The following is a 23,944-nucleotide window of genomic DNA, read 5'->3' on the forward strand; positions in this document are numbered from 1 at the left end:
GCCTGTGGGATCTCTTAGAGAGAGGAAGAGATAATGGTTACTCTTCCAAATACTGAAATGGTACTCTTCCAAATGGTTACTATTCCAAATACTGAAAGAACTTAGACACCAAATCTTACCTAGCCAATAACAATACCCCTCCCCCCTCACCCAACCTTTCAGCTGAACACTTCAAAAATAAAATCACAAATGCCAGGACTAACCCTATTGGAAACCCAACTCTCCTAGAAGAGATCACAACAACCCCCCCAGACAAAGAATCAACTACAGCAGACAGAACCTGGTCCCTCTTTCCCACTATATAATGGACCGACTTCAATAAACTCTACAGAAAATATAGTCACGCAGCCTGCAACCTAAACCATTGCCTTCCATACCTTCTAAAAACTCCAGCACTAAATTCTGTGCTTTCCTCCTACAATGGACACAAATTATGCTCACAGATGGCCTTTTCCTGCAAGACCTCAACAAAATCATCATCACCCCAATTCTAAAAGACCCTAAAGGCGCAACATATCAACCATACAACTACAGACCCACAGCCTCAATACCACTCTATGTCAAAATAACGGAAGGCCTAGTAGCTAAACTCCTCACCAACTATCTAGAAGACCACAACATACTCCACCCTTCACAATCTGGCTTCAGAACCAATTACAGCACTGAGACACTACTAGGCTCCCTCCTCAACACAGCTAGACAACACCTCAGCACAGGCAAAAAAATGCTCCTCATACAACTGAATCTCACCACAGCTTTTGACCAGGTAGACCATAACATCCTTCTACAAATACTAGATACAATAGGAATCACAAAATGTAATGTAATTAATATGGAGAATACATATTCCAAACATGTTTAATAACTCAACAGTAAACTAAAGGCAAGCAGAGCTGACACCTGTGAGTATTTATATATGTATGTGTGTTGTGTATGCATGCACCCATGCACACACACACGCCCATCTGTGTTCATCTGTATTTATATCTGTAAGAAGTGTTCACATGGTAATGTAATGGAAAATTGTGGCTCACAAATACATTTTTTTGCTCGTATCAGCTCAGGCTTAAAGAGAACATTGCTGACAACAGTAACATCTTTAAACTTGCTCTACTTGTGTCACAGATGTTACTGGCTTCCAGGGGAGATTTCACTAGAAAGTCTTACAAATTTACATGGAGGTTGTTTATTATCTGTTGATGGAACAGCCGTAGACCCTCTTTTCCTATCTCACATAATAATTGCTTTGACCACCTTCTACATTTGCTGAGGAAGGTTTGAAAACTAGCTCCATTAGGGTACATCTTAGTGCAATTGGTGACTCATATCACCAGTATGTAGAATGGGAACCCATCTCTACAGTGTCATGGGATCTCAGCTGATGAATGCATCCTTCAAGTCACTCAATATCTTTGAACTGAAGAACTTGACCTCGGAGGTTTTAGTTTTGATGGTGGTGACTTATGCTTAGAAAGTAAGTGAACTCCTAATTTAGTGTTTAATATCCATCTTGACAGTTTGTCCTGCACCTGCAAAGTTGAAAGTGCAGTGCACACATTGGACAGAGCCTTGGTCTCCTATTTGTAGCTCTTAGAAAGTCCACCCAATTCTTTTGTTTCTTTTGACCTGAATAGGGTAGGGGCTATTTGTCAACAAACACTTAACCTCGTATTCTACAAAGTTGTGTTTCCAAATTTCTGACTGGTAGGGAATATAATTTATAGAATACTGTAGGTTACATGCATATCATGGAACACTTAGGCACAGACATTTACGCCTGCCTTTGACCTGGGATAAATGTTTGCATCTAATTTGAATGCACCAATGCTGACTTATTCTATAATGGAATCTTAGGACACAGATGCTGTTATAGAATTGATGCTCAGTGTGTGGCATCAGCATCCCTTATTTGAAGAGCTTAGTTACAGACGTATCCCCAATGTTGTTTTCTCTTTTTCTTTTGAAAGCAGCCTGAATGTAGAGAGTCGTAAGCTGTGATGACTATAGTTAGGCAGTCCCATGTGGTGAGCACTTACTGTCCTGCTTATCTTTGGTGAAAAATCAAGCTACTTACTAGAGAATAATGCGGGGGATAAATATGTCCCCGTCTCTGCAGGAACTCAATTTTCCCATCCCGTCCCCGTGAGTTTTGTCGCCGTTCCTGTCCTATTCCTGTAAGCTCTGCCTTAACCACACAAGCCTTGAACACTTATAATTTGAAAGTATTTGAGGCTTGTGCAGAAGAGGACAGAGCTTGCAGGAATGGGGCATGGACAGGAAAAGAACTCGCTGAGTCAGAATGGGAAAATGAGTTCCCATGGAAATGGGGAAAAATTTTGGCCTTGTGTCATTCTCTACTACTTACCTGCACCAAGTGTTCCATGTGATCAGCCAAATACAAGTCCTCACATACCTGCCACCTCCCTAATTAGAAGTATTCGATCAAACTGAGATGGTCTTGTGCAATTATAGCAAGAGCAGTGGAATGGCTCAAAAGCTTTGATTGTATTCTAAGATGGAGGCTGTTCCTGTGTGGGCTCTGTCATTCACTGGTGTAATAAGGGAGGGGGGGAGAGCAGACCACCCCAGGTGCCATCTTGGTGGGGGCACTAGCACCTTTATGCCTCCCCACCCCACGCTCGTGCCCTCCCTTCCCCTCCATCGCCATCTCTTTAAATCTTCGCCAGTGCGAGCAACTTTTCTAACCTGCTGCTTGCACTGGCCTGGCTCCCCTCTGAAATCACTTCCGGGTCGCAAGGCCAGGAAGTAATGTCAGAGGAAAAGCCTATGCCAGTACAAGCAGCAGGCTGAAGAAGCTGCTCACACTGGTGAAGATTTAAAGAGGTATGGGGGAAGGAGTGGGGCACTGCCTACCCTCGCTATACCACTGCTCTGAGGAGTTGAATTCTGCTGTCCATGGAAAACACCTAATATAGGAAAATAATTTGGGGCCTAATATTTAGCTCATGGTGGTTAGCAGCTTGTAAGCCAGTGATAACTGTGGGCTGAATTAACCCGGGATATTCAATGTTAGGACCTATCCAAGCTCTAGCATTGAATTTCTGGGTTACTGCAGTCACACAGAAGTTAATGGAGCACTGGCCTTTATTCAAACTGGTGCCCAGTTAATTTGCCCCCAAATTCTACCTATAGCACCCAAAAAAATTGGTGCCAACTAGAACGGTGCTTAGTGCGATCCTACAAGGTGCACATGCCTTTTATAGAATGATGCTTAGCGCTTGTGTGCATTGCATAACTTAGGTGCACCCATTTAGGCGAGCTAAAACCAGGCCTAAATGGGTGCACTAAAGCTGTGCACAGATCAGGCATATTCTATAACAATGCACATAACTTTTAGGCATGCCCATGATCTGCCCCCTGGACATACCCCTTTTTCAAATTCAAGCACTGCAACTGGCACATACTTTTTAAAGAATCACACTTTCCAAGTCATGTACATAACTTTTAATTGCTGCCAATTAGCATCAATTATAAGGTGTTACTTGCCATTTATTGGCACTTACTAGACCAGGGGTAGGGAACTCCGGTCCTCGAGAGCCGTATTCCAGTAGGGTTTTCAGGATTTCCCCAATGAATATGCATGAGATCTATTTGCATGCACTGCTTTCAATGCACATTCATTGGGGAAATCCTGAAAACCCGACTGGAATACGGCTCTCGAGGACCGGAGTTCCCTACCCCTGGACTAGACCAATTAAGTTGTGTGTGTAAATTGGCTGTGCACACTGATTTTTGTGTACAACTTAATGCAATATATACAGAATTTGTGGGTTGGTGGATAAAGTTGGCCAACCTTTTTCTTATCCTAACCTTATCTTCTTATGTAGCTGGTTAGTAAACTGAATATGGCCCCTAACTAGCTGAGTAGAAGCTCTACCCAAACACCACCCCCTGACTGCCCCTACTCAGCCACTCATCTCAGCGGACTTTAAGCAGGCAGGGGCCTTTCCTACCTAATTAAATCCCTTTGAATATTGACCCCTTGGTTTTCTCATCATTTATTCTGTTCTTGATGCGTTTTGTTTTTTGATTTATCAATGCTATACTTATAAATCTTGGTTACTTTTCCTGTGGGTTTCCAACAAACAGCTTTTATATTATTTAGCTGTGCTATCAGAGATATTTGTTAAACTACAGTCTAAGCTTATCTAACCATGTTGTGCACTTAGAAAGCTTTTCTTCAATACGCTTGCCTCACGTTACCTTTAAAGGGAATATTCCTTGTGTGTGACATCATGTTTCTTTTTTCCTGCTCATATTTCTGCTCTTTTTCTTCTCCCTTTCCTCTTGTCCCTCTCTTTTTTTTCTTCTCTTTTATTTTCTTTGTCTGTAGCCTATTCTGCAAACTCGGCGTTCTTGTCAGAAATAGGATCTCACTATTTGGTAAGGAAACCCTTGAGAGTACCAGCATGGCATCACTTTGGTTTTATTTGCCAGTTTTGCTTTTTGTTATGCACTGCCTTGTTGCATGATTGCATGACTGCATGCATGATCTTCAAGAGTAATAACAGATTCTCCAGGTTAGTAGAGCTTTCTGGAGGGGTTTAATTGACTCTCATAATGACAGCATTTGTTTGAACAAAAAGGGGCTCATTTTCAAAAAAAGAAAGATGTCCAAAAAGTGGCATAAAGGGGCAGATGTATGGTTTTCTCACCAAACCCTTCTATTTTTGAAACCTGTTTTCTAGATGAATATCTATGGTGTTCATCTGTATTTGTCTAAGTCCCAAGGGGGCATGTTAGAGGCATGGTGTGGGCAGCGGTAGAGCGGGCTCATGACTTGGACGTTTTTCTGCCATAATCGAATACATCCAGGGCATAATTTAGATGTCTGGGGCTAGACCTGTTTTAACAATGAATAAATGCCAAAAAGGTGCCCAAACTGACCAGATGACCATTTTAGGGATGCAAGCATGACCTCCCCACGCTCCGGCAATGGCTACTGACTCCCTCTCACGCACCCACCAAAGATGTGAATGAAACAGTTCATACCTGCCTGTATGACAGCTTCAGATGTTATACTCAGTCCTATTAGAGCAGCAAACATGTTCTTGGAGTAGGCCTTGTGTGCAATGTAGTGAACCATAGAAATGGGGACTCAGGGCATTACCGTATTTTCACGCATATAACGCGCACGTTATACATGTTTTTACAAACCGTGCATAACCTTGCGTGGTATATGCGTGAGCGCGCTATATAAAATTTTTTTTACATAGTTCCCCCCCCGACGTCTGATTCACCCCCCCTCCGCAGGACCGCTCGCACCCCCACCCCGAAGGACCGCTCGCACGCACCCGCATCCCCACCCCGAAGGACCGCTCGCACGCACTCCCACCCGCACCCCACCCTGAAGGACCGCTCGCACCTCCACAGCCTCCCGACCCTCCCCCCATCATGTAGAAGCTCCTAACGGTGTCCTGCTGCTTCCTCTTGGCGGTCCCGGCCCTTCTGTGAGCCCTGTGCCTGCTGCTTCCTCTTCCGGCGGTTCGCCCTTTCTCAACGTCAAGCCCTCTTGCCCTGCCGACTCCCTGACACGATCGGGGCAAAAGGGAGCTCAAGCTCTCTTGCCCCAGCCAACCGCGGCACCCCCGACACGATCGGGGCAAGAGGGAGCTCAAGCCCTCTTGCCCCAGCCAACGGCGGCACCCCCAACACGATCGGGGCAAGAGGGAGCTCAAGCCCTCTTGCCCCCCTGACACAATCGGGGCAAAAGGGAGCCCAAACCCTCTTGCCCCGCCGACTCCCCAACTCCCCAACAATATCGGGCCAGGAGGGAGCCCAAACCCTCCTGGCCACGGCGACCCCCTACCCCCACCCTGCACTACATTACGGGCAGGAAGGATCCCAGGTCCTCCTACCCTCGACGCAAACCCCCCTCCCCCCAACGACCGCCCCCCCCAATAACCTCTGACCGCCCCCCCAGCCGACCCGCGACCCCCCTGGCCGACCCCCACGACACCCCCACCCCCCTTCCCCGTACCTTTGTGTAGTTGGCCGGACAGACGGAAGCCAAACCCGCCTGTCCGGCAGGCAGCCAACGACGGAATGAGGCCGGATTGGCCCATCCGTCCCAAAGCTCCGCCTACTGGTGGGGCCTAAGGCGCCTGGGCCAATCAGAATAGGCCCGGGAGCCTTAGGTCCTTCCTGGGGGCGGGGCCTTGGGCACATGGTCGGGTTGGGCCCATGTGCCTCAGGCCCCGCCCCCAGGAGGGACCTAAGGCTCCCGGGCCTATTCTGATTGGCCCAGGCGCCTTAGGCCCCACCAGTAGGCGGAGCTTTGGGACGGATGGGCCAATCCGGCCTCATTCCGTCGTTGGCTGCCTGCCGGACAGGCGGGTTTGGCTCCCGTCTGTCCGGCCAACTACACAAAGGTACGGGGAAGGGGGGTGGGGGTGTCGTGGGGGTCGGCCAGGGGGGTCGCGGGTCGGCTGGGGGGCGGTCGGAGGTTCTTGGGGGGGGCGGTCATTGGGGGGAGGGGGGTTTGCGTCGAGGGTGGAGAGCCTGGGATCCCTCCTGCCCGTAATGTAGTGCGGGGTGGGGGTAGGGGGTCGCTGTGGCCAGGAGGGTTTGGGCTCCCTCCTGGCCCGGTATTGTCGGGGAGTTGGGGAGTCGGCGGGGCAAGAGGGCTTGGACTCCCTTTTGCCCCGATCGTGTCGGGGGGCAAGAGGGCTTGAGCTCCCTCTTGCCCCGATCGTGTCGGGGGTGCCGCAGTTGGCTGGGGCAAGAGGGCTTGAGCTCCCTCTTGCCCCAATCGTGTTGGGGAGTCGGGGAGTCGGCGGGGCAAGAGGGATTGACGTTAGAGAAAAGGCGAACCGCTGGAAGAGGAAGCAGCGCAGGCGCAGGGCTCACGGAAGGGCCGGGACCGCCAAGAGAAAGCAGCAGGACACCGGTAGGAGCTTCTACATGATGGGGGGGTCGGGAGACTGTGGGGGTGCGAGCGGTCCTTCAGGGTGGGGGTGCGGGTGGGAGTGCGTGCGAGCGGTCCTTCGGGGTGGGGGTGCGAGCGGTCCTGTGTGGGGGGGGTGAATCGGACGTCGGGGGGGGGGGTCACCAGGATTTCAGGGTGGGGACAGGACTTCAAGGGGGAGAGGAGAGTCGGGGTGGCCAGAGGAGAGTCGGGGCGGGCGAAAGGAGAGTCGGGCGGCGACGGGAGAATCGGGCAGCATGCGCGGTATACGGGTGTGCGCGGTATATAAAAATTTCTATACATAAATTTGTGTTTTCCGCACGCTATACCCGTATGCGCGTTTTACACGGGTGCGTGTTATCTACGTGAAAATACGGTACTCTAACCACTGTCTTTGTAGTAGAACATGTGAGCTTTCCAAACCTCATTCTAATCTCACTCTACCAACATATAGGTGTCACCTGCAGGCTCAAGGGCTATTGGTGTGGTGTTCAGTTGGGTACAGTGTGTTTTGGGTGGGTTGAGATGTGTACCTGGGACTTTTTATGTGAAGTTCACTGCAGTGCCCTCTAGGGTGCTTCTGTTCTGCTGAGATGTCTGTATAGCCCAGGGGTCTGCAACCTTTAAGACATAAAGAGCCACTTGGACCCGTTTTCGAAAAGAAAAAAACACTTGGAGCCGCAAAACCATTATAAAACAAATCTAACACTGCATATATTGTTTCTTATCTTAATGCTATATACAGGATCACTAAATTGAAAATAAAATCATTTTTCCTACCTTTGCTATTTGGTGATTTCATGAGTCTCTGGTTGCACTTTCTTCTTCTGACTGTGCATCCAATCTTTCTTCCTTTCTTTCAGCCTCCTGTATGTTTCCTCTCCTCCAGACCTCATTCTCTCCCCCAACTTTTTCTTTCTGTCTCCCTGTTCCCCCTTCTTTCTGTCTCCGTGCCGTCCCCCAAGCCACTCGGTTTGCTGCCACCGCAATCGGGGAACAGCCCCCAAGCCACCGCCGTCCCAAGCTTTCCCTGCAGAAGTGTTGCGCTGACCAGCATTCCGCTCCCTGACGTCAATTCTGATGTAGGAGAGGAAGTTCCGGGCCAACAAGGCATTTCTCCTCATTCCATCCAGCCTGAGCCCCATCTCTCCTTGATCCAGCATTTCCCTTCTGTGTCTGTCAGAATTACCATTCCACCTATTTTCCAGCATCCCCCTTCTTTGTGTCCATCTCACCTATATCCCTATCTCACCACTTTTTCAGAATCTTCATTTGTCTCTGTCCTTGTCTTTACCCCATGTTCACCATTTGCCCTTTCAATGTCTTTATCTCCCCCCCACACACACACTTTTTCAGTATTACTTCTATGTCTCTATTTCACCTCCTCTTCATGTTCCCTCTGTATCTCTATCCTTATTCAGTAGGTCCTGCTTACCCTTTCTCTTCTTTGTCACTATCTCCATTTTCAGCTTTCCCCCCCTTTTCCTTTGTTACTGCACCCTGTAGCTAGAATCTTTCCACCCTCCCTCCACTCAGGCCCAGCCCAGTATGAAATATTTCCTTTTGTTTCCCTCCCCTCTCTCTTTCTCTCTCTCTTCTGCTCCCTCACCCACGAGTCCTGCATCTGGCCCTCTCCCTTCTACCTGCACCTGGCAACACCCCCCTGCTCCGCGGCTCTCTTCAGCAACTTGTCAGCAGCGGTGATCAAGACAAGCTTCCGACATCGAGGCCTTCCCTCTACGAGTCCCGCCTTTGTGGAAAAAGGAAGTTGAAACAAGCGGGACTCGCAGAGGGTAGGCCCCGACGTCAGAAGCTTGTGTCGATCGCTGCTGCTGAGTTGCCGAAGAGAGCCGCGGAGCAGGGGATGTGGCCGGAAGCAGGTAGAAGGGAGAGGGAGATAGGAAGGCTGTAGATCTCCGGAGCATGACACCGACCCCGGCCAGGATGATTTCTTTTTTAGGCGTGCACCTTACAAGTCCAGCGTCGCGGCGGGAAATAGTCACGCTGAGCAGTGAGCTCAGCACTACACAGATGAAAGCCTTGCTTGCTGATTGGTCCGGCGGCTCGGCGGGGCGGGGCCGCCGGACCAATCAGCAAGCAAGGCTTTCATCTGTGTGTGCTGAGCTCACTGCTCAGCATGGCTATTTCCCGCCGCGACGCCGGACTTGTAAGCTGCATTCCTGCGTGACACACTACCGGAGCCGCAGCAAAGGTGGAAAAGAGCCGCATGCGGCTCTGGAGCCGCGGGTTGCCGACCCCCGGTATAGCCAGTTTACTAAAAATGCTGGCTCCCTCCTACATCCCAATGGCTTGTTTCTGCATTTTTATCTTGGACATGGTTTGTTTTTGTTTTTTTCCAGAAATGGTTCAAAAAGATAGATGCATAGAGCACAAATACATATATTTTTGAAAAAAAACACCCAACAAGATAAATATTTTATAGGCTGGAATGTCGTATACCAATAAACATAAACATAATTTTTAACTGAAATATTTTCCTATGGTCTTCCCATGTAGATATGCTATGAGAGGATATTCTCTAAAACACTCATATAGAGACAATATCCTTCAATGCTTGAAAATCAACTTTGAAATGGTGGAACTTTGATTAGTGCCACTTTTGTCATAATTTATCTTGATTGTGTGCAGTGTATTGTAAAAGTAAATCTCTGTGAGCGTGACACTCTTAGATAGGACTTATCAACTGCTATTTAAAGATGTCGTCTATCCAGGAACTTCTGATACATCTTTTTACATTAAATTTTACATTCTTCTATAGACAAATTCTTCACATTCTTTAAGATTGACTAGTATCTAAACTTGTTTTTAATTTTTAAGGATGGAAACTGTTAAAATGGAGCAGAGTATTCCTCATTACTGTTTTCTGATAGAGCAGATGATGTTATACAAACTATACTTTATCAATAAGTACATCTAGAAAAAACTATCATCCACTTATCATAAGTAGCTGTAAATTGTAAATTTGACATTAAAGAATTAAGCCAAATGAAAAAGATGCCACCCCCAAATATTTTCCATATACAACCATGAGTAAACCATGAAGAAGGACAGAGAATACTTTCTTTAAATTCTGCCACAAAAAGTGTAGCCACAGAGGAGGTCAGGGATGTGACCATTGACACCCCTTAAACTACAAGGTGTATTATGTACACAAATTCCTTAAGCAGCATTTGAGATTTTTGGTGTAAATATATTTCAGGCACAATCATTGGTATTACTTTCAAAATTAGTGGATGGTATTTTCTGTTATTGAAAGTATATCTTACCTATCTGTGGATTTTTGGCTCTTATGCAGATAATGTTGGGCTGAAAATTCATCTGTTTCTCACTTCTAAAGCTAACATTTCTTGTACCATATTAGTCGTATTAACAAAAACAACAAAAAATAAAATACAAAACAATTGTGTCTTTCTTATGTTAAGTTTAGCTTGTTTATTTAGCAGTAAATTTAGTTTAGACTATGTCACAACTCAAAGACATTGGAATGGGTGAGGCCCCAGGGGCCATGGCCTCCCCCAAAATTGCTGGTAGTAATAGGACTGACAGGGATCCTGCTGTGGGAAGAGAAACAGCAACTGAGGCGGTGACCTTGGTACTCTCAAGGGAGTGGCAACTTGGTGCCAGCTAGCATACCTGTTGGTCGACTCTCTCTGCCGCGTCTCTTCCCTGACATTTACTCCGCCGCTCCCCCCCCCCCCCCCCCACACATCTACCCTGAATTTCTTGTAACACTTGGCAGGCGACAACCGATTCGGTGTCACTCTGCAGCTGGCAATGGCGTCTTCTCTCCACTGTGGCCCGTTCCAATGGAAACAGGAAGTTGTCAGAGAGGGCCAGCCACAGTGGAAAAAAGATGCCAGAGCCAGCGACAGAGCGACGCTGTAAATTAATTCCACTGCCCGACAAGTGTTACAAATTCAGGGTAGACACGCGTAGAGGAGGGGGGAAGGGGTAGATCTCAAGGAAGAGCTGCAGCAGAGAGAGCCGACCAGCAAGTATGCTAGCCAGCAGCAAGATACTGCTTCCACCAGAGTGCTGCCTAGAAATAAGGCCCCTCCCGAAACATTTCAGATTCTGGGGAGGGGTAGAAGTTAGAGAGGGAGTGATATAGGTATTGAGGAGGGGAATGGGGGAAGGGAGAGATGTTGGACTCAAATGAAGGAAGGAGGGAGAGATGTGAGAATAAGGAATGGGGTAAGGGAAGGAAGGGAGGGAGGGATGGATGGAAAGATGTCAGATTTGTGAGAGACAGGGAGAGATGGAATTGGGGACAGTAGAGGGGGTAGAAGGGGAACAGTGAGAGATGGATTTGGAGGAGGAGAGTGGGAGCAAGAAAGGGGGAGATGGACATGGGGGAAGGCTGAGGTGGTCAGGGAGAGATGGTAGAAGGAAGTGAAAGGGAGCGATGGAAGAAGGGAAGAAAAGGACAGATGGATGTGGAGAGGGCAAAATGGGGAGAGGGAAAGATGGATTTGGTGGAGAGGGCAAAATGGGGAACAGGAAAAAGATTCAGGGAGGGTGCAGAAGGGGGAGGGAGAGATGGACAACACAGGTACAGCAGATGAGGGAGAGGGGATATGGACTGGGCGTGTGTGGAAGGGGAGAGATAGGAGAGATGGATATATACTGTATATATATATTAGTGGATTAGTGCAATGGTTCCCAACCCTGTCCTGGAGGACCACCAGCCAGTCAGGTTTTCAGGATAGCCCTAATGAATATGCATGGAGCAGATCTTCATGCCTGCCACCTCCATTATATGCAAATCTCTCTCATGCATATTCATTAGGGCTATCCTGAAAACCTGACTGGCTGGTGGTCCTCCAGGACAGGTTTGGGAACCACTGGATTAGTGGATATATATATATATATTAATGGATTAGTGGAGATATATATATATATATATATATATATATATATATATATATATATATATAATTTTTTTTTTCTTCAGTATTTGTATACTACTTATAATAACATAACATAACATAGTAGATGACGGCAGATAAAGACCTGAATGGTCCATCCAATCTGCCCAACCTGATTCAATTTTAATTTTTTTTTAATTACTTCTTAGCTATTTCTGGGCAAGAATCCAAAGCTCTACCCGGTACTGTGCTTGGGTTCCAACTGCCGAAATATCCGTTAAAACCTACTCCAGCCCATCTACACCCTCCCAGCCATTGAAGCCCCCCCCAGCCCATCCTTCACCAAATGGCCATATACAGACACAGACCCTGCAAGTCTGCCCAGTACTGGCCTTAGTTCAATTTTTAATATTATTTTCTGATTCTAGATCCTCTGTGTTCATCCCACGCTTCTTTGAACTCAGTCACCGTTTTCCTCTCCACCACCTCTCTCGGGAGCGCATTCCAGGCATCCACCACCCTTTCCGTAAAGTAGAATTTCCTAACATTGCCTTTGTGGTCTACACGATATACTTTTTGTATTTTTGTATTACTGTTCTAAACATAAAACTAATAAAATTATTTTGAACTTAAAAAAAAAAAAAAAAAACATTGCCTTTGAATCTACCACCCCTCAACCTCAAATTATATCCTCTGGTTTTACCATTTTCCTTTCTCTGGAAAAGATTTTGTTCTACGTTAATACCCTTCAAGTATTTGAATGTCTGAATCATATCTCCCCTGTCTCTTCTTTCCTTTAGAGTATACATATTCAGGGGTTCCAGTCTCTCCTCATATGTCTTCTGGCTTCCTATCATTTTTGTCGCCCTTCTCTGGACCGCTTCAAGTCTTCTTACGTCCTTCGCCAGATACAGTCTCCAAAACTGGACACAATATTCCAAGTGGGACCTTACCAATGACCTGTTCAGGGGCATCAACACCTTTTTCCTTCTACTGGCTATGCCTCTCTTTATACAGCCCAGCATCCTTCTGGCACCAGCCACTGCCTTGTCACACTGTTTTTTCGCCTTTAGATCTTCAGACACTATCACCCTAAGGTCCCTCTCCCCGTCCGTGCATATCAGCTTCTCGCCTCCCAGCATATACGGTTCCTTCCGATTATTAATCCCCAAATGCATTATTCTGCATTTCTTTGCATTGAATTTTAGATGCCAGGCATTAGACCATTCCTCTAACTTTTGCAGATCCTTTTCATATTTTCCACTCCCTTTTTGGTGTCTACTCTGTTACAAATCATGGTATCATCTGCAAAAAGGCACACTTTTCCTTCTAACCCTTCATCAATGTCACTCACAAACATATTGAACAGGATTGGCCCCAGCCCCGAACCCTGAGGGACTCCACTACTTACCTTTCCTTCCTCCGAGCGACTTCCATTAACCACCACCCTCTGGCGTCTGTCCAACAGCCAGTTTCTAACCCAGTTCACCACTTTGGGTCCTAACTTCAGCCCTTCAGGTTTGTTCAACAGCCTCCTATGAGGAGCTTTATCAAAGGCTTTGCTGAAATCGAAGTAAATTACATCTAGCATATGTCCTCGATCCAGCTCTCTGGTCACCCAATCAAAAAATTCAATCAGGTTCGTTTGGCACGATTTACCTTTTGTAAAGCCATGTTGCCTCGGATCCTGTAACCCATTAGATTCAAGGAAGTACACTATCCTTTCTTTCAGCAGTACTTCCATTATTTTTCCAACAACTGAAGTGAGGCTCACCGGCCTGTAATTTCCTGCTTCATTCCTGTGACCACTTTTATGAATAGGGACCAATCTAAGTGGTTTACAATCTAAGTGGTTTACATACAGGTACTCAAGCATTTGTTGCACTTGTGGGAGGGAGAGAGAAAGAAAGAGAGGAAGGAAATTAGGGTGGAGTAAGGAGGGGATATGCTAGAAATGGTGGGAGAGTTGTCAAGGAGATGAGTGAGCAGAATAATGAGTACAGGAGGGTAGAAATGTGGTAATGGAAAGCAGATAAAAAGGAATAAGAGGATGAGAAATGTGAAAGATAGGGGATGAGAGAAGGAGATAGAAAGTTGATTAGATAAAAAATGAAAAGGAATAAAGCAATGTTCCCTCTAAGTTGCATGGCCATGCACCTTTTGGTAGCAGGCTGCACAACCAGCACACCAGGACCTCTGACCATACTCTGCTGCTTCTGCCTGTGGCTTTGTGAAGAAAGAAGTGCAGCTGGAAGAAAGGAGGAGGAGGCCTATTTGGATGTCTTAGCTGGCCCCCTTGGGAGGAGGCATGAACTTGGGATACAGAAGGGAGAGCGGGAGCTCATTGGGACACAGAAGGGAAGGGGCACGAACTTGGGACATAGGATGGATGGAGGGAGGGAAAGAGATGCTGAGGTGGGGGAGGAAATAGAATGGAAGAATTGTTGAGAATGGGTGTGAGTGAGAGGGAGAGATGGTGTACATGAGGAAAGGAAGAAAGAGGAGAATTGTTGGACATGGTGGTGGGAGAGGAGTGAAGTAGAGAGAAATGAGAAGGAGAAATGTTGGATGTGGTAGTGGGGAGAGAATTGTGGGACAGATGGAAAGGGATGCAAGAGGGAGGAATGTTAGACATGACGGTGGAGGGAATGGAGGAATAGATGTGTCATGGTGATAGAAGGAGAAATGTTGGGCATGGTGAAAGATGCTGCACAGTCTGAGGGATAAGACAGGGAAAATTGTTGAATGTGACAGTAGAGGGAGTTGCAGAGATGCACCCTGGATCTCTCTCTCTCTCTCTTTCCCTACTCCCTGTGCAGCAAGGGAGGGAATGAGAGAAAGAGAGATGGCAGAGTGACACATTGCACATGGGGATGGAGGAGAGAGAAAGAAATGCTGTGCAGGGGTGGGGAGGGGAAAAAGAGCATGCTTTCTGTAGTTTAATTTATGGTTATCATAATGTGTTGTTAATAAGATTATATTGTGTATATATGAAAAATGAATGAAAGAAATAGCATTTACAATTAGTACTGTTATTATTGGGGGGGGGGGGGTGTAGAGCTTAGGAATTTTGGGGCAGGGTCTAGGGCAGAGCTTTTGGGTCCCCCCAAACAAAAAAGCATTCTGCTGCCTATATCAAAACTAATTTTATAGACTTTTTGGAACCCATCCAATTTATCTATTTTTCAAAGTTTATATTTCTGTTTTTCCTGCATCTCCTTCCTTATTCTAGGAAGCAAAGTTTACAAGTTTCTCTTTAAAACAGCCTAAAATGCATCCCCCCAAAAGTGTTTCTCTCCATCTTTTCATTGCCATTTTCTTAAAAATAATAGCTAATTGTACTTCTTATACTATATCTGGATATCTTAGGTAATCTTTCATTAATCATCCTTGAAAGTTCTCTACAGCACCTGAAATTTAATTATTTTCAAGCTCATTGGAGCATGATTGCTCCAGGAAATTATGCTACACTCAGCTTCTCGTATTTTTTCCCATTTTCAACTAACTAAATTGTAATCAAGCCTTGAATATATCCCATGCGTGAAGAAAAATAAAAAATACTCAACTTTCCTAGGAAATGATCTCCAGTTCTAGTAAATAGTCCCTTGGTGCTGAAATCACCCCCCCCCCCCAAATGTAACCATCACTCTATTTTCCTTAAACAAATTAATGCTCCTCCCCTAGCTATCTGTGTGTTAAATTCTACTTTCTACAAAAGAACAACATTTTTGCATTGCATTCCTTTTTTTTTGAACCATATCAAAGCCATACAAACTTCCTAGAAACTGTCTACCTCAAAATAGTTTCATACATTTTTCAGTATTGGTACAATCTACAGTGCTTGTCCAGCTAGACTATTGTAACCTATTTAGGCATTAAGCAGGGCTGTCTAAAACAACTTCAGCTGATACAAAATACGGCAGCTAAGCTTATATTCGGGAAGCAAAAGTACAATCATGTTTCTCTTTGTTGAGAAAGCTTCACTGGCTTTCAGTCTGCTTCAGGATTCAATTTAAATGTGCATGCATTATCTTTAAGCTTCTTTATGCAATATTTGATCCTTTAGTTCCCTTGTATTGGAACCCCTTCAGATCTTGCCATTTGAGGAATTCACAGAATATAAACTATCTTTCCCTTCTTTTAAGGGTATTAAATCTATAGGAAAGTTTTTTTTTTTTTTTTTTAATTTATAAATTTTCAAGTTACATACCAAGTAATCACTTGTACAGAAAGTAAGTTAGTTAAATATGACCTATATCCAATATAAATCATAATCAAACCAATTTAAACAAAATACATAAGGAAATTCTTCCTACTAACCCAACTCAAGTCCAAGATTACATTTAAGCGAGCAAAAGAAGAATAATATAAGAAGATTAATTACAAACAGAACTGAAATATGGGCAGATATACAAATTATAGAGCTGTTGGTATCTCTTTATCCAGTCGAGACATAGCCAGAAAAGCAGTTAATTGTTGAGGTTCAAAAAAGACATATTTAACTGAACGGTAGCAAGGATGTCGTAAGTAAAACGTCGCTCCCAGTGAACTGACTCCAGGTTTCAATAATAAAAATTCTCTGTGTCGCTTTTGAGTTTCTCTAGAAAAATCAGGAAACATTTGTACTTTACAACCAAGAAATTCTTTCTGTCTGTTTTTAAAGAAAAGTCTCAATAACCATATTTTATCTATTGCGAGAGCTACAGTCAAAATCATTGTAGAAGGTACGACTGCCTCTCTATCTGATGTTTCTAAAATTCCAGAAACATTCAGTGGTGCCTGGTTCAGAATTTTTGACTGCAATTGAGCCCCATCTTTATTTGGCAGGTAATACACTTGAACAAATAGTGGTAGTTTCTTCTGAAACTTGCAAGATTTATATCAGATATCTCCTGAGCATTTCCCTAGGAGTAACCATAGTTAATCTAGGGAAGTTGATTAATCTCAAATTATTACTCCAAGAGTTATTTTCAAGCGTTTCCAATTTCTTCCTAAGATTAATATTATCTTTAATTAGGGACTCTTGTACTTGTTTAATCGTAAGAATATCTTGGTCAAGCTTTTGAATCGAAGCCTTTGAAACAGTCAAATCTTTCAGCTCTCTAGAATGTTGAATCAATTTCCTTTCAATATATTAGAAATTGGGACTTATAGTTTTGGTAAAATTTGCGATCAGATCCTATAATGAGTCTAGAGTCACTTGTGCTGGTTTCTCCCAGATTGGAAAACTTTGCTGGGTGTAACAATGCTCACCGTCTGGAGGAGAAAAGCTTCCCTGGTTAAAGTCTGGCTGGAATCCACCTCCAATTGTTTGTCCTTCCCCGGCTTCTTCTGCAGTTACTCCCTGGTCAGAGTGCACTGCTTCCTCAGTCTCCAATGTAGTTCTTGCTGCCTCCGGGGAAAGTACCTCCCCCATCTCCGGGGTTTCCTCTGCCCCTAGAGAACTGGTAGGCCGGGGACATGGAGGAGGAGCTCTGAAGTCGGGGCTTAAGGGGGTCTCTAGCCTAGGAGAGACAACCCCTATCTCGCCTTCTTCAGGTGCTCTCTGCGGGCTTATTCCTGACGTGGGTAAAACTGCCCCTTGCATCCACCGGATCAATTTGCCGATTCTGTCAAAGGAGGGGATATCGGAGCGCCACGAGGTGCCAGCCAATCTATAGGAAAGTTTAGTCAGTTTTTTGCCTTCAAGTTGGTAGAGATGTGGAATGGACTTCCTGACTCCATTAGACTAATAGGCCAGCTATAGCAATTTTGTAAAGCCCTGAAAATTCTGCTGTTTACACAAAATTTAAATGGCTTAACTATATTATCAAAGAATTGACGATAATCCATCTTTTTTTCTTTTATCCTCTCTTTCTTATATACGCTAGTCTTAATTACATGTGAACCGAGTCAAGCTCCGTTGGGAGATGACCCGGTATATAAATTGAAGACTTGATTAGATTACAGTAGATATAAGAGCATTTTATAAGGGGCTATATAGTTTTAGGTGCTAAGAATGAGCACTGGCATTAACCCCTAGGTTTTGCATATAACACCCAGATTTGGGCATCCAAATTTGGGTGTGATCCTGAGAAGCATGTACAACTTAATTGACTAATGAGCTGTTGATGAGCAATAATTGACCGCTAACAAGCAATGATTGATGTTAATTGACACCAATTAGAATTTGCATGCATCTGGCTGTGGGTTACTCTGTAACACAAGACACCTAAATACCATCGTATGCATCTCAAAAGGGGGCATGGACATGAGAGGGGCATTGATGTATCAGGGGTATTCTGAAAAGCTGCCCATGTTACAAAATACTGGGTCTCCGTGCCTATCTTTAGTGTCAGCATTTAGACTAGGTTTCAACAGGCGTGAGTCTGGTGCACAAAGTTAGGGCATGGGAATTGGCACTAAGCACAATTTTATAAATGGTGTATATCCTTTAAAAAAATTATGCTTAACGCTGATCTTTTACAGTGTCTATTTATGCATGCCATTTATAGAATCCAGCCCTAAGTGGCCACTTACATATGTGAATGAACTTCTTATACAATATTGACCAGTATAAAAGTATGTACATTGTTAGCATGCTGTGGGGCTCATTTTCAAAATAGATAAATGTCCAATAGATGGCATAAACTGGCATTTGGACATCTTACTAGTCAAAACATTCCAAGAGAATATTAGGTTTTAACCTCAAAAATCTTCTTTCCTGTAAGGAGGGACAGGAGTCCTGACTAATAATGGATTCTTTCCATTTACCCATGAGGATTGCAGAAGGCATCATCTACATTTTTCAACTCTGCCTCCTTGTGTCACCGGGCAGTGCTCCATCTCCTCAGTTCATACCAAAGCAGGGTGGGCATCAGAATTCCTGTCCCTCCATAGTGGAAAGAAGATCATCAAAGTAAGAACCTAATCTTCCCTTCCAGGGCAGGAAGGAGAGGAGTCCTGACTAATGAGACATACCAAAGCAGTCCCCTGAGTTTAGAGTGGGGCAGATGAGCCTGCTGTGAGCACCAAGGACCCAAAGGCGGGGGTCCATTTGTGCTGCTATGTCACTCATTAAATGTTTGTAAAGGTATGGAGAGTGGACCATGTAGCTGCCTACAAATTTCTTCAGGCAGAACCGCCCGAGACTCTGCCCATGACAAGGCCACACCTCTGATGGAATGTGCAAAACAAAGAAATTGGTGGCTGTTTACCACAGTCATTGTGCGCAGAGGCAATAACCTCACAAAACCATCTGGAATTGGTCACCTTTGCTGCTTTCCCCATCGGTAAGATTGGTTAATACTAAAACAATGGTCTGAAAGACAAAATTCATTCACCATCTCTAGATAATGGAGAAGAACTCTTCTGATGTCCAGCAATGCCAATACTTTGTCCTCTTTCCTGATGCCTACGGCATGAAATGCTAGGAGCCAGAATTCCTGAAACCACTTTTGGTCAAAAGGAAGGCACCATGCGTAGAGCCACATATACCTCTGTAACTCTTGAGAAAAGGCTCCCTGCATGATAGAGCCTGGAGCTCTGAAACCCTTCTCACTGAGGAGATAGCCACCAGGAACTGGAAATGCCTCTCCAGAACATGAAAACGGAGAAACTTTCTGTGTTCCAGGAAAATGGGAATATGTAAGTATTGTATGCCTCTGTCAAATCCAGTGAGGCTAAGAATTCCCCCAGCGCCACTACAGCCATGACCGAAAGCATGGTTTCCATCTAGAATCTAGGCACCTTCTGCACAGCATTGACAGGCTTCAGGTCCAGGATGGGTTCCAAATGCATGAGTCTTGGGCACAATAAAGTATATCAGGTATCTGTCTGTGCCTGATTCTGCATCTGGCACTGGTTCCAAGGCTTGTATCTCCAGAATCCAATTTACCATGGTACTGGCTCTGACAGATTTCTCTGATCTTACCACCGGATAATCTATAAAGACTTCCTCTCAAATGATATCCAGTACCCATATGTCTGAACAGCTGCTCTCCTATGCATCCATGTATTCTGAGAGCCTTCCTCCTATACAGTGGGTGTTGAAACTGTGGCCTGGAATCACCGGGTCGTCTATGCACTAGCTGCTGAGCAGAGAGCTGAAGCCTGAGGATGTCTGGAAGCCCCAAACCTCTGTCTAGTGCACTGAACAGAGGAACCTGCCATTGTATGGTGAGAACATCTGTAGCCACAAAAGGAGCCATGACTCGACTCTCCTGGGGCATGTAGTCTATTGTGTGAAAGTGATTTGGGGTGATGATCTGCCTCACTGGCCATAAGATCATCCAGCCCCTTGCCAAAGAGCATTTGTCCTTTAAAAAGGAGCCTGCTAAGAGTAGCTTTTGAAGCAGAATCTCTTGCCTATTTTCTGATCCAGAGCATTCTTTGGGTGGAGATAGAATAAGCAGACACTTTGCTCATGATACTAAATATGTCATACAGATCATCTGCAACACAATCCACCCCTGACAGCAACATCTATGAGTATGTTCTCTCTTCTATAGATGGAGCCTGGCGCAACATCTAATGGCAGGCGCATACTATAAAGGAAGCCACAGCCACTGCTTTTAGTCGCAGTTTTAAAGCCTCAAACTGTCTTTTGAGGATCAAGTTCACTCTGTGATTCTCAGGATCCTTTAGTATCAACTCCTCCCTCACTAGGAAGTGAAGTCCACTTAGTGACTTGCGCCACTTGTGAATCCACGTTAGGCAAAGTAAAAAGTTGCTGGAATTCAGGAGCCAACTTTTTCATAATCTTGATAACCTTCAAAGGGCATTCTGACGCTTCCCAGTGCTCCATCAGCATCACAGTTATCTCAGGGCATGATGGGAAAAACTTTGAATGGGACTTTAGAGCTGCTCATAAGAGAAATTTGAGCTTTGGAAGACTACAGGAGATTCATATTTAATTCCTGTAAAGATACTATAATGACTTCCACCAGATTCATTGGCTTGAAAAGCATGCCTACCATCAGGTCCTGTCCCTGATCCAGGGCTGCCACAGACTCTTGGCTACTATGTCCCACCTGAGACCCAGAATCCTCTAAACCTGAGGATTCACTTGTGGGAATATAGGCATGGACCTTGACTTCCCTGTCTTCGCAGTCATTTTCTGATTGGATCTCTAGTTCTAGTGGTAAAGCTTTCTGCTGAGGAAATTGTACCAGCCCCTGTGCAACCAATGGCGAAGCAACAGATGGTGTGGAGGACCCATTAAATTTCAAACATCGACTCATGAAACCAGAGTCAAAACTCTGCACTGGATCTCCAGAGAACCTCTGCAGGGGCCCACTTTGTCTCCTCATGGGCTAACACTTCTGCGTACTTGCATTTCGCTGATGACACTGAGCCACAATTCAAGGACTCCAGAAGGGATTTTTGACCCAACCAACAAACATCCTGCAACTTCAAGACCCTAGAGGGACTAGAGGGGGATAATCCTAGCACATTAATCCAATCTGAATAGTAGCTGGAATTAGTCTGTCTAGCTTCTTGGTCCCATTCAAGTAGCATACGTTTTTGATAAATTAATCCAGTCTTGCTAAATACTTGGCCCGAATTCTGTAAACAGCGTCCCAATTGTAGGCAGCCAACTGCTGACATCTGGGGAGGGCTTAAATGGTAGGGAGGATGTAGATGGGCTTGAGCGAGCTTTTGACAGAGATTTAAGTAGTTGGAACCCAAGCACAGTACCGGGTAGAGCTTTGGACTCTTGCCCAGAAATAACTATGAAGAAAAAACAATTTAAATTGAATCAGGTTGGGCAGACTGGATGGACTGTCATCTACTATGCTACTATGTTTCTCCTGCCACCTCCACCCCATCACATGCCCCGTGGCACATGGCGCATGGATGCTCCTCAACCGACCATCCTGCACAAAGCTGACATGATACAAGGGTAGAAAGGCCCAGGAAATCCATAAAACTTGTTTACTAGCAAGATCAATGTTTTATTGTGGCAGAGAGAGATTTTTAAAATAAAATTGGGACATCCAAGATGGACACCAGGGCAGTAATTTGGCACCTAACAATGGCACAGGTGAGTAAAAGGCAAAGTCAGAAAATTTAGAAAATAGGATTTTGGAGGTGGTGAACTTTATAGGGAGCCTCAAATACCTTTAAAACTGCACTTTGAAGACCCCCTCCCTCCAAAGTTCCCATAGATAGGGTTACCATATGGATCTAGAAAAAGGAGGATGGCTTGAGACTTCCGGCTTTTACCTCCATTGAAAGTTATGGAAGTAAAACCCAGATGTATCAATCCATCCTCATTTTTATGAAGCCATACGGTAATCCTACCCAAAGACAGTAATGCACTGTACTCGCAGAATAGGAAGTACTGTCTGTATCAGCTCTCACTGCAGCTGGAACATGGGGAAGACTTCTGTCACAGACAAGCCTGAAATTCCTCATGGGTCTGGAATCTTTGACCTATAAGGTCATTCCAGTGTTTGTCCATCTAGTCATACACGTTGCTTTTCTTCCTTTTAGTCTGGTCTCTCTTTCACTGCTGTGTTTTCTCTTTCACTATTTTTTCCATATCTTGTTTAAATGTGTTCTGATTTTTCATTTCATCTCATATTTCAAAAGTTTCTAATCTATATTCAGTTTATCTTCCTAGTGACAATTTAACTTGCCATGAAACTAAAATCTTATTGGCATCCAAGCTTTTTATGAAGTAATCCTATTAGTAACAGTTGCTGATATTGCAAGGTGATTTTTTTTCCTTTCCTTGCACTTAACTGAGAATTAAATCACAAGACCAGAACATTGCTCATTATTCTGATTGGAAACTTCTCAGCTCAAGCAATGCACCTGTTTGATCTATAAATTAGCTTACTTAAATACACTTAAAAAAAAAAGATTTCATGTGAACATCTTCTGGAAAAATACAGTTTATCTCTTAAAAATCATAATGAGTGAAGAGCCAAAATCAGCAAGATCGCTAGGCTCCAGGGGCTTTAGATAGTCATAACCTAGGACTTCCCATCTAAAGGGTTGCCTTTGTGTATTGCTGTCAGGGCCATAGTTGAGCTACAGTCCACAGTTCTTATTACAGTCTGGTCTAGAGAAACAGGGATTGTAGCACAACGGGCCAATCACAAATGATCTTAGGAACTCTGAGGTCATTTGTGATTGGTCCATTGTGCCCCTGCTGAACCAATTAAAATTAATTTATGATAAGACCGGTCCGGCACGGTGGCAGGAACAGCATGGCTGCTGGTTGGTCGTCGAGAGGTCACGTGCAGTCCAGAGCGGGAGGCTGAGTGTGTAATATATTTAGCTGTAGTGTGGGCTGGAGGGAAAGCTGCAGAGCCGGTTGCAGGTTGCCAGTGAAATCTGTATCGCTTCATGGGGAGACGGTAGGAAAAGCTGGCTGGGAAGTGATGGGTTTGATAAATGCTGGTTCAGGGAAGATAGAAAAGAGTGTAAGAAATGTTGGCTGGAAGGAGACAGGAATGAGAGAGATGCTGGCTGGGGGTGGGGAGTACAGGGATGATATGCTGACTAGGGGGGTATACAGCTGACTGGGGATGCAAGGATGAGAGAGATGCTTGGAGGGGAGTACACAGCTGACTGGGGGGGGAATACAGGCATTAGAGAGAGGGATGAGTGAGAGATGCCGATGATGGGGTAAAGGAGAGATGCTGGCTCAGGAGTGGAAGATATAACACACCAAGAAGAACATTACATAGAGAAGAGATTCTAGATGGGGCTGAGTATAAAGAGTGAGACATATATGGAGGCACAGAAAGGGACAGACATGGAGAAGAATGCTTGATGGGGAGAGAGAAATGAGACGGGCATAAAAGGACAGCTAGACACAGGGACATTGCTTGAAAAGGGGTGATTCTGATAGAGGGATGATGGAAGCAGGGGAATGGAGAGGAACACAGAGGAGAGAAGCTCAGGATAGAGGTGAGAGGGGGAAGGGGACAAAATGTGAAATAGCTGATCTTGGGAAGACAGTTAAAAATAACAAAGAAAAGCAGAAAAGGGAATCTGGGACCTAAGTGAATGGACTGGGCATCCTTTTTGCCAGAGGATGTCTCGGGGTAGGGGGTGGGGAGTGGTGGCAGAAAGAATAGGACACTCCTTTAGCAGACATTCGAGGATGGGGATGGGTTCCAGCAGGAGGGAC

General features: G+C 45.0%; 1 protein-coding gene across 1 annotated transcript in view; it reads left to right on the forward strand.

The window, feature by feature from the left end:
• RYR2 (ryanodine receptor 2) overlaps positions 1 to 23,944 on the forward strand; it is a 1,389,277-nt gene that overhangs the window by 957,902 nt on the left and 407,431 nt on the right. Inside the window, 1 exon segment of the mRNA XM_033937646.1 lies at positions 4,355 to 4,404. Within this exon segment, the coding sequence (XP_033793537.1) occupies positions 4,355 to 4,404 (50 nt within the window).

The sequence above is a fragment of the Geotrypetes seraphini genome, chromosome 3 (genome assembly GCF_902459505.1).
Source record: "Geotrypetes seraphini chromosome 3, aGeoSer1.1, whole genome shotgun sequence".
Lineage (NCBI taxonomy): Eukaryota > Metazoa > Chordata > Amphibia > Gymnophiona > Dermophiidae > Geotrypetes > Geotrypetes seraphini.